The sequence below is a fragment of the Solanum pennellii genome, chromosome 11, assembly GCF_001406875.1.
Source record: "Solanum pennellii chromosome 11, SPENNV200".
Taxonomy (NCBI): domain Eukaryota; kingdom Viridiplantae; phylum Streptophyta; class Magnoliopsida; order Solanales; family Solanaceae; genus Solanum; species Solanum pennellii.
The window spans coordinates 13,225,372-13,236,515 of record NC_028647.1 but is presented as its reverse complement, the minus strand read 5'-3'; the positions used below and the strand labels follow the sequence as shown (position 1 = coordinate 13,236,515).

The 11,144-nt window shown below is 34.6% G+C and overlaps 1 protein-coding gene across 1 annotated transcript; it reads left to right on the top strand.

Annotated features, from left to right (window-relative positions):
* Window positions 1–8,551: 8,551 nt before the first annotated feature.
* Window positions 8,552–9,271, top strand: LOC114074708. Its single transcript, XM_027912697.1, has 2 exons — window positions 8,552–8,918; window positions 9,240–9,271. Exons 1-2 carry the CDS (start codon window positions 8,552–8,554, stop codon window positions 9,269–9,271), a joined length of 399 nt encoding a protein of 132 aa, XP_027768498.1.
* The last annotated feature ends 1,873 nt before the right edge of the window (window positions 9,272–11,144 follow it).

The following is an 11,144-nucleotide window of genomic DNA, read 5'->3' as shown; positions in this document are numbered from 1 at the left end:
CCATGTTTTAGCAAAGATGATAGGATATATTCATGTATTTTATGTATAATTACTACATACTTAATCATCTATTCATATTAACCACGAGACATGGTAAGATGTCACTTGAATGATTTTGTTTGTTTGGATGCACACGGTAACTTCTTATCATATTGTTGTCAAATTATCAAATCCTATTTCAAAATATTAACCAATTCAATATATTTAACTTATTAATTATTCATAAGACAAGACTAAGCGCGAAGCTTATCTTTATTTTATCACTCTCATATACTCTCCTTCTGATGCGGACATCCATCAATTGATATCAATAAACGGAGAAAAAGATTCTTACTTTTGAAAAAATTTCTTTATATTATAATATTTATTACAATTATTAATGTGTTTCTCTTACTTTGGTAACTTTATCAATGTAGTTATTCCTTTGGAATTTACCATCCATAATTAGTATTTTGCTTAAATAGACGTATATAGACACTTGCAACTAGTGTACAAAATCCAACTGAAAATGAATTACTGTATATCAAGTAAAATAACAAAAAATCTTATTTGTGGTTCATTTGATTTGATTTGGTATTGAAATATGATACAACTATAATTTGTTGATTTGGTTCAACTAAAAAAGAAGTCAACCTAAGACCAAATCAACCCGACATTATATATATTATTTTAAGAAAAAGTGTTTTTTACATAACAGTAGGGGGGTATCAGGTGGGCTAGGTGGGTTAAAATTGGAGATATTAAAATGGATTGAAATAGAAATCGAGTTGGGTCTTGATCTGCCAAAGATTACATTGGGTTCTAGAGTATTGGGTTAGGTCTTGACCCGCCCATTTTAACTCGATTAATCTAAATAATTTTAACATAATGATATTTAACTTTTATAATCACAAAGCGAATTTCAGCTCAATTTTTTTGTACAAAAACAACAAATAGATAGATAAATCGTTAAATATGTAGAATAGATCATAATTCATACATCTAATATAAGAAAATATCTTAGTAAAGAGTTTTAAAACGCTCGAAACTGGAGATTAAATTGTGCTAAATTGAGAACTCTCTTTAAATGGGTTATGCTTGAATAATTTGAGATTGAAAAAAATTTAAATTTGTTTGAGCCTAACCCTTATTATTCTGGACGAGTTACCTATGTTTGGGTTTTTTTACCTCCCCCCCCCCTCCCAAGGAGCCCCCACCCCTTTTGCTCCCTTGGTGACTCGATCTCACAACCTTCAGTTTGGAAGTGAGGGGTTGTTACTATCCCAGCAACTCCCTCTACAACCGACTACCATTGCTAGCCTTAAGCGAACCCTTGGTCAGGCATACTTAACCCACCGGTAAACTTAACTTAACTTAAGTATAAAGAAGGAAACATTCTCATGAAAACAATTTAAATAATATTCTTTGCCAAATATGGCACTTAATTCTCAACACATTATATGTATATCTGCTAATAAAGTTATACCCAAAACTAAGTGTCTGACTATATGTTTGTCTATGAACCTCTACTACTAATAAGATGAATGTTAGGAAAACCCCATAACATTTTATAAAGGAAATATGAAAAATAATTTAAAAGTCCTCCAAGAAGCAAGGAGGCTCACCACTGACTCTAAATGCTCGAGATGGATCAACGAGGCACTGGATGCTGATCCTAGTTATCTGCGTCTGCATCATAAGACGATGCAGGCCAACTTGCATCAGTACATTGAATATACGAGTATGCAAGTTAAAATTCTAAACAAAAAATACTATACTTGAAAGGATTAATAGGATGTATTGAGAGGCTCCGGCTGGCACGGCACGCCAGGCCCTGTTAGACAGAGGTTGCCCTGAGGGGCTCTTGCAGGCGCGGCGCCCCAGAGCTTGTTTGTTGGGATTTCGACCTTTCTTCTTCGATTTTTAATTCAAAACCTTCTAAACTCCCATGGATCTCAATCCAAACACTTTGGCTCACTAAAATCCTCAATACCAAATAGTTTAGAATAGTAAAACAACTTGGAAACAGGAATCAAACAACCAAACGCATACCACAACTCAACCAACAAGAATTCAACAGTTTTTTTATTAAGAACTTCGATGTTCGTCATTCAACTTACTCTAATTTCTCTATATTAAAAGTATTATTGTGTGGGTGGAAGAACCCATCTAGAAAAGATGCCACATACCTGCTTAGGGATGACCCCGACGAATTCCACGAGGATCTCTTCACGTTCTTGGTGAAATATTGTTCTTTCTACCTTCTCCTTCTTCTCTCTCTTTTCTCCCAAGCCTTAAACGTAAAAAGTAATTTTCTAATAAAAACTAAAACTTGGCTTTACCCCAATTAAACTCTTAAAACAAATTGGGAAACATTAAGGTGAAAAGAATACTTTACCCTTACTAAAATCCAAATAGGACTTTCCTCACTCCAATAGCCCAACTTTCAATATCATATATCCCTAATATGACATCGAAAAATAGCAAACTCGGAACCGTTGTAGAGATATTTTCAAGGGCTTTCCATTCATATAAAGAACTGCCCATACTCCTCTTGAGCTAGAAGTTATGACCGTTTGAAAATCACCAAAAAATTAATTTTACACTTGGGAAATTTTCCAGATTTTTCCTTTTCTTTCCGAAAATAACTATTCTTAGTTTGTTGGTTTAATCCTAGATATTTCGAGTTAAGATATGTTATGATAAAATTATTTACTTCTATATAATTTTTAATATCACTTATAATTTTTCATAGTTTTCATCATCAAATGTATTTTTAAATTTTTTGAGATTTAGAATTTTGAATAGTGAAGTAAAGGTTATAATTCATTTCTATATGCAATTCTAATGAAGGACAATTCAGAAATAACTAAACATTAATTCTAACAAAAGAAATAAATTAATTAACTCAACACTAATGTTGAATATTTATACTTTAGTTTTACATTGATTTAGACATTTAAACTACATAACGTAATTTTGATTTTGATTTAATGTTAATCATGTAATTAATACTTTTTAGACTTATTTTAAGGTGATTGAGTACCTTTAAATTATAATCATTTTCATAATGACTTATTTATTTGAAAATTTTATTTTATGTGATTTTATAATTTTTTTTGTTGAATATTTTTGTGTCATCACACATCTCATATTTTGTGTTATTTTGTTGAGAAGCACCTTAGATAGCTTTATGATGGTTGGATTAAAAAAATATTTTGAGGACAAGTTAATACTTGTATGAATATTTTACCGGAAAAATAAGAAAAAATCAAGGTTTATTACTATGGTTTAGTTTATCAATTTAAAAGTTAAACATAAATGATTTGGTTTGGTATTTCAAAAAATCGAACCAACATTAGAAATTGCGAAGTTTAAAACCCCCAATTTTATTAATTTGATTATACATTTAAATTTTTTACACAAATAATTTAATTTGATATTTAAAATGAATCAAGATGATGATCATGTATCACTAGATACTCTTATCTCAGAAAGAGTGAGATATTCTTATCTCAGAAAGAGTGTTCAATTGATGCATTAATCTTTTACAATACAACACTTACTATATGACACAACTACCATAAAAATAGGTAATTGCTTTGTAAAAATGAGTCAATAATGATTTATATGTGAACTATTATTTGAAATATCTTTTCTACACTTACTATTTGATATATTTTAACAACTCAATTTTCCGCTATCTCTTTAGTTTCTCAAATTAGAATTGAAACTATAGTAGCATTATGAAGTTTATCAAGTCACGAAATTATAAATACGAAATATATTTTATTCCAATTTAACATAAAATAATCAAAATAAATTCACTAATTTATTTAAATAACAACATATAATCTACCATATATAGGAAGATGAGGGATCAAACAAAGTTTTTGTAATTAAATATAATGGCATTGTAATAACACAAAAATAACAAATTTGAGAAGAGATGGCAAATACGAAGAACATATATCGCGTAACATTAATATGTATTAATTGTTTAATTTAACTCGAAATTAAAATGGACGTAGACACATTTAAATAAACTGTAGTTATTTTTGTGAGTTTTTTAATGGTATTTAAATTTGTGGATGTTTTAAATTAAATAAAAAAGAGGAGAAACACCATAGAATTCTTTGGAAATTAAAAACGAAAGAAAAGGAAGGTAAAAGAAAAATACTTTGTAATATTGCTTACATTGAGTTATTAAAGATAAATAACCTAACGACTACTAGGAGAAGCTTTCTAAAAAGAACAAATCAACAACTATGAGTGAGACAAAAAATAGAAAACGGTATATATTATAATATAGGATAAAAAAACATGACAAGAGAAGGTGTTAATTGGATTTTTTTTTGTTGGGATGAACAAGGTAGCTTCTCATTAGATTGCGATGAAATAATGATATTGCTTTGCAATACTTCATCCCTATTCAAACATTTTAACTTATTAATGAACCCATAATACAAAACTATGTGAGACGTTTCTCCTTCTTTTATCACTTTCATCCATTGTACTTCTGATTTTGATATTATTTCTCTATATATCGATGCAATTCAATAAAGGGAGAAGAAATATTTTGGTTAGGAAGATTTGTCTTTCACTTGTTGTATATTTATAACAAGCATTGCAGGTGTATCTTTTAACTTAAGTAATTTCATGAATTAGCTTCTTTTTTTTTTATAGAATTTCTACCACAATTAATGTTTGCCTTTTATAGACTTAGTTAAACACATACGTATCACGACAAGGTGTTTGAATTGACTTTAAAATTTCCCAAACCCAAACCTTTTTTTAATTCATTTTTTTGAGTGACCTATTTTTAAGTAAGTTTTTTAGTTCTGAATGTAACGATCATTTTTGGTCGTTTTGAGCACTAGAACTTTTTATGTCAAAAAATATTTTCCGTTAGATTTAAAGGGATGTATTGGACTATTCGTAATTATAATTATGTAATTAGTGGCGTTGTTTTAATAATTTATAGAGTTGGAGGTTAAAGAACATAAAATTTAAATTTAGCAATGTATCACTTTTACCATGGTTATAATTAGTTATATAAAATTTTTGGAAAAGATATAATCTGGAAAAGAGAGGATAGGGAAAAATAAACCTAGCAAATCTTCCTGCAGTGACTAAGAGAACTAGCGAACAGGTAATATTCTAAGTGTTAAATATATTCCGGTATTGATTTATGTCCCAATTTTATCATATTGATTATGTAATTAAGGTTGGGTTGAAATTGAGGTTACATAGTAGCATTAGGTTGGAGACGAGATTAACTCCATTAATTTGTTAAGTTTCCATTGAGATTATTTTACGGAGTTAAGAAAGGTATCTTGAAAATCATAAATAGATGGCTCTCCTGTCAAAACTATTGATCGACTATAACGTGGCATATATATACTTTTGTTGTTAACCGTCTATGGCCATGAATCAACTTAAGATAACAACAAGCATATGATCAAAAACTCAATACCTCACTAAGTATGCAGACTTAAAGTGAAAGTTATTAGTCCTTATCCATAATAGTTAAACATATGTCATTTAGATATCTACATAGAGAATATGATGGTATTCCATGTATATGCTGGTTGACGGTGCTCGTGTGTAATGGTCATTAGCGGTGGTTGTTGCGTACTAGTTGCACACAAACTCTTGAAAGAGAATAAATTAAGCATGTGCCTTGGATGAAATTGAAAAGCAAAACATTTTAAATTTTGTATGGAGAAAGATAAATGCTATTGCTATTATTCTCAAATTTCCACTACTGCTTAGGTGCTCATTAAATTGAGTTTTATATATAGGAATAGAATTTCAGTTGTTGAGCCTACCACTGGTTTCATCACCAGTGGTATAGGAATTAAGTTTTATAATATTATTATCATGTTATAAAGTTATGTTTTTAATATATTGAGATAGGTAATTAAATATTAGCTTTATTGAATTACTTAAATTTCATTAAATTGTGCTAATTGGAGGAAGTAAGAAATATCTTTTGGTTTTAACTTTAAGATATTGATTATAGAATTAGGTGGATTGATGGGTATAGGCTAGACATAGAATAATCGGAGTATTTATGATCTTGTTAGTCTGGGAGGGGTACAATTTGAGTTGTCCTAATCCCTTGATTTCAAATCTTAAGTCCAATAAAATGATGTCCAAGGGATTACTATGTCATCTTGTGAGTGTTAATGATTTAGATCATGACATTCCTTCCATAGAATCAGTGCCTGTAGTGAACGAGTTCCTAGATGTGTTTCTTGAAAATTTTCCTGGGGTCCCTCCTCTTCGAGAGATTGACTTTGGTATCGACTTAGAACTCGATACTAAACCAATCTCAATTCCTCTTTATAGAATGGATACAGCAGAACTCAAAGAGTTGAAGCTACAGTTAAAAGATCTCACTGATAAGCGTTTCATTCAGCCGAGCATATCCCCGTGGGGCGCTCCAGTGTTGTTTGTAAAGAAGAAACATGGGACCCTTAGAATGTTATCGTCTATCGGCAGCTCAACAAAGTCATTTTAAAGAATAAGTATCCACTTCCCAGAATAGATGAATTTTTCAATCAGCTCCAAGAGTCTAGTTTCTTCTCTAAATTGATCTTCATTCAGGGTATCATCAGCTTAGGGTTAGGGAGGGAGATGTCCCAAAGACAGCCTTTCGTACCAGTAATGGTCATTATGAGTTCTTGGTTATGTCATTTTGTCTCACGAATGCACCCACTGCATTTATGGATCTCATGAACAGAGTTTTCCGTGAATACCTTGACTCTTTCGTCATACTATTCATTGATGACATTCTCATCTACTCTAAGACAAAGGGAGAGCATGAACAACATTTGATACTAACCTTGCAGGTACTTAGACGGCATTAGTTGGATTCCAAATTCAGCAAGTCTGAATTCTGGCTGAGATCAGTTACCTTCCTGGGTAATGTTATGTTCGATCACGGTGTAGAGGTGGACCCCAGGAAGACTGAAGCTGTTAAGAACTGGCCAAAGCCTCTTACTCCCACTGAAATTCGTAGCTTTTTGGGATTGGCAAGTTACTGTCGCAGGTTTATGAAGGGCTTTTCTTCCATTGCTGCCCCATTGACAGCTTTAACGAAGAAAAAAGCCAAGTTTGAATCGATGGAGACTTGTGAGAAGGGTTTCTAGGAGCTCAAGGACATACTCATTTCAGCCTCGGTGCTTACTCTACCTAAGTGTAATGAGAATTACACGGTTTATTGTGATGCCTCTAGGGTTGGTTTGGGTTGTGGTCTCATCCAGGCTGCTGAGGTGATAGCCTATGCTTCCAGACAACTCAATGTTCGAGAAGAATTATCCCACTCATGACCTGGAGTTGGCAGCTGTGGTGTTTGCACTAAAGCCGTGGAGGCATTATCTGTATGGAGTGCACGTTGATGTGTTCACAGACCATAAGAGTCTCCAGTACATGTTCACACAGAGGGAGTTGAATCTACGTCAGCGGAGATGGTTAGAGCTATTGAAGGATTATGACATGAATGTGGACTACCATCCTGGTAAGGCTAATGTTGTAGCTGATACTTTGAGCAGGATGAGCATGGGAAGTACAACCCACGTTGAGGATGAGATGAAGGAGCTGGTGAAAGAGGTTTACAGATTGACAAGACTGGGTGTGCGGTTGGTTGACTCTACTAGTGGGGGTGTTTCAGTTCATCTTAGTTCTGAATCATCCTTGGTAGTTGAAGTCAAGAAGGTTCAGCATCTTGATTTTGTGTTGATAAAGATGAAGGACTCAGTGTTGTTAAAAATGAATGAGTCTTTCGCTTTGTAAGGTGATGGCATTCTTAGATACCAGGACAGGCTGTGTGTACCAGATGTGGATGATTTGCGGACCACGATTGTGGCAGAGGCCCATGGTTCCAGATATTCATACATCCAGGTTCCACCAAACTGTATCATGATCTTAAGCAGATTTATTGGTGGGATGGCATGAAAAAGGACATTGCAGAATATGTGGCTAGTGTCCTAATTGTCTGCAGGTTAAGGCAGAGCATCTTAAGTGTGGTGGTCTGACTGAGATTATTGAGGTTTCGACTTTGAAGTGGGAGGCCATTAATATGGACTTCGTGGTTGCTCTTCCGAGGACTAGGAGGAAACATGACTCCATATGGGTTATTTTGGACAGATTGACTAAGTCTTCCCACTTTATCCCTGTGAAGTCTACTTATAGAGCTGAGGATTATGCAAAACTCTACATTGATGATATTGAAAGATGGAATGGAATTTCTTTGTCTATCATTTCAGATAGAGGAGCTCAGTTTACTTCACAATTCTGGAGATCTTTCCAGATAATCTTAGGCACGCAGGTAAAGCTTAGAACTGCCTTTAATCCTCAGAAAGATGGGTAGGCAGAGCGCACCATTCAGACATTGGAGGACATGTTGAGAGCGTGCGTAATTGACTTTAAAGGTAACTAGGATGACCATCTCCCTTTGATAGAGTTTTTGCATAATAATATCCATCACTCCAGCATTGGGATGGCACCGTTTGAGGCACTGTATGGTAGGAGGTGTAGATCTCTTGTTGGGTGGTTTTATGTTGGAATGTCATCCCTTTTGGGTCCGGAGATCATTCATGAGGCCTTAGAGAAGGTCAGAGTGATTGGGGACAGGTTGACTACTGCTTACAATTTGCAGAAGTCATATGCTGATAAAAAAAAACGACCCTTAGAGGTTGATATTGGTGACAAGGTGTACTTTAAAATATCGCCTATGAAAGGGGTGATGAGATTTGGTAGAAAAGGGAAGGTGAGTCTGAGGTATGTTGGGACATATGAGATACTACAGCGTATGGGTGAGGTGGCATATGAGTTAGCATTTCCTGCGGAGCAGGATTCTGTTCATCCAGCTTTTCATGTCTCTAAGTTGAAAAAGTGCCTTGGTGATCCAGCATCAATCCTACCTGTTGAAGGTTTGGGGGTTGGTGAAGACTTGTCTTATGAGGAGGAACCTGTTGAGATTTTAGACAGAAAGGTCAAGCGGCTGAGGTACAAGGAGATTGCTATAGCGAAGGAGTTGTGGAGAAATCATCTTGTTTAGGGTGCTACTTGGGAGGCTGAGGCCGACATGAGAGCCCACTACCCTAATCTTTTCAGCTCTTGAGGTTAGACTTTCTACTCTTAAGCCTATGTTTCCTTATCTCTCTGTATTTTTGTTGCTATTGATTGACTGTGTATGGTGATTTTATTATCACCTATTTGGCACTATGATTTGAAGTAGTAATGTCATGCAGGGACGAATCTTCCTAAGGAGGGGATAATGTAACAAATCTAAAAATGAATAGGATCAAGACTTAGGGTGTCAAGAATGCTTGTGATTAAACCAAGGTTCACACGGATTGATACGCGTAGAACTAGACCTTAGAACCCTTACTATGATCAAGCCAACTAACTTGGGGAGTTTGTTGGGCTTGGACTGGTTGGAACCAATCAAGTAAGGCTCGCGAAAATGAAGATATAATCGAAGGAGTCTTTAACGGACATAAAAGAAGAAATTTTATGTTTTGAAAGTCCAGGGGTAAAATGGTCATTTTCTGGCCAAAATATTGTAATTACCCTGAGGAATTAATAAAATAATTTAATTAAAAGAGCTTTTTGAATTTGGGGCGACATAGAGTGACCCATTTTCGTAAATGCGTTGCCACTCGGGTTCGAGCCCCACTAGGAGCAAGGAATTGATAATTTGATCATCAATTAAAATATATTTATCAAGGGTAAAATGGTCCTTCACGTATTAATTAAAATAAATCAGATTTTTATTGAGTTAATTAAATCCTATTTTGACTAAGTCTTAAATTTAGTCAACTAATCCTAATAACTCTCTCCCTCACGTTTCTCAACTCTATCTCACGTTCTCAATCTCTCTCTCTCACGTTATTCTGTCAAATCCAACAAAAACTAGAAAATACATCAAGAGTTCTTCACACTTGAAGAACTCACAAGAAATGTTAAATAAAAGACAAAGTAATCAAAACGCTAAGGCTAAGAGAGGTTCGTCGAGTGAGGTGTACGTTGAAGTGAATTGGGCGTGATTTGGAGGAGTTTCCGGGCAGAAGCTTCACACTTGAACAACATCAAAAGGTATTGGTTTTCTCTCCTGGAATTCTTTCTCCAAGAGTACTTTCCTTCGAACGTTTCTCAAGCTCTTGAAAACTAAGGTTGTTCCCCTTTGTATTTCCTTGTCCTTAGCTCCCAAACGAATTCTTAGGATGGATGTGTTGTGCTTCTAGACTTAGGCATGGTTGACGTATTTATATTAAGTGTGAACATGTTTTATGTGATGGAAATTACAAAAACGAAATTCGAAGTGTAACCAAAAATTGGTGTTGTGTGTGCATCGTGGGCAGTGGCTTTAGCCAATGTTTTGGGGTCGAATATTCATGTGTTTTTGGTGTATTTTATGTGTGTAATGTGTGCAATGTGGTGTTTAATATAATGAAAAATGTTGGGTTGAATAAAACTCTTTTAGATAAATAAACTCATGAAAGAGGTGACTAAAAATGAGTGAAGAATGATAATAAAAAAAATTCCAGATTGCATACTCTCCCATAAGGTTAAATTCTTGGTTGTTAAAAAGGGAAATAAATAAGTGAGGTCAATGGGAATTGAACCCAAGACCTCACATGTTGAGAAAGCTGAAAAATAAGAGAAAAACGTGAAGGAGCTAAGGGGAATCGAACCCGTTAGCTATTGGTTTCGTGAGGGAAAGAAAAAGGAAAATGGAGGCTGGGGGATTCGATCCAAGCTCCTGTTTTTGCAAAAAAAAAATAATAATAAGGGAAATTGGGCTGGTGGAAAATTCAACTCGCGACCTATGGGGAGGAGAAGCAGAAAAAAATTAAGTAAACAAGTAATTGGGAGGCGTGGGATTCGAAGCCACGACCTCCCAGTACGCGCGAAAGGAGAGGAAATAATGAAAAAAAGAAAATGTGAGGCGTGGGGATCAAACCCACGACCTAAGAGCTGAAGGGAAAGGCGAAATAAAAAGGAAATAAAGTGAGGTTGTGGGAATTCGATCCCACAACCTCATTTCCACTAGCCTATTTAAATAAAATAAAGATAGAGGGGCTGTGGGGGTTCGAACCCGCCACCTCACAGTCTCCTCAGCGAGATTTAAAAAAAAAAAATAAGTGGGGGGG

What these genes read in the sequence shown, in the direction of transcription:
- LOC114074708 (XM_027912697.1), top strand. Translation starts at nt 8,552, where the DNA reads ATGTCATCCCTTTTGGGTCCGGAGATCATTCATGAGGCCTTAGAGAAG. An exon ending in ATCAATCCTACCTGTTGAAG is followed by an intron (nt 8,919 to 9,239) that starts GTTTGGGGGTTG and finishes AATGTCATGCAG; the next exon opens with GGACGAATCTTCCTAAGGAG.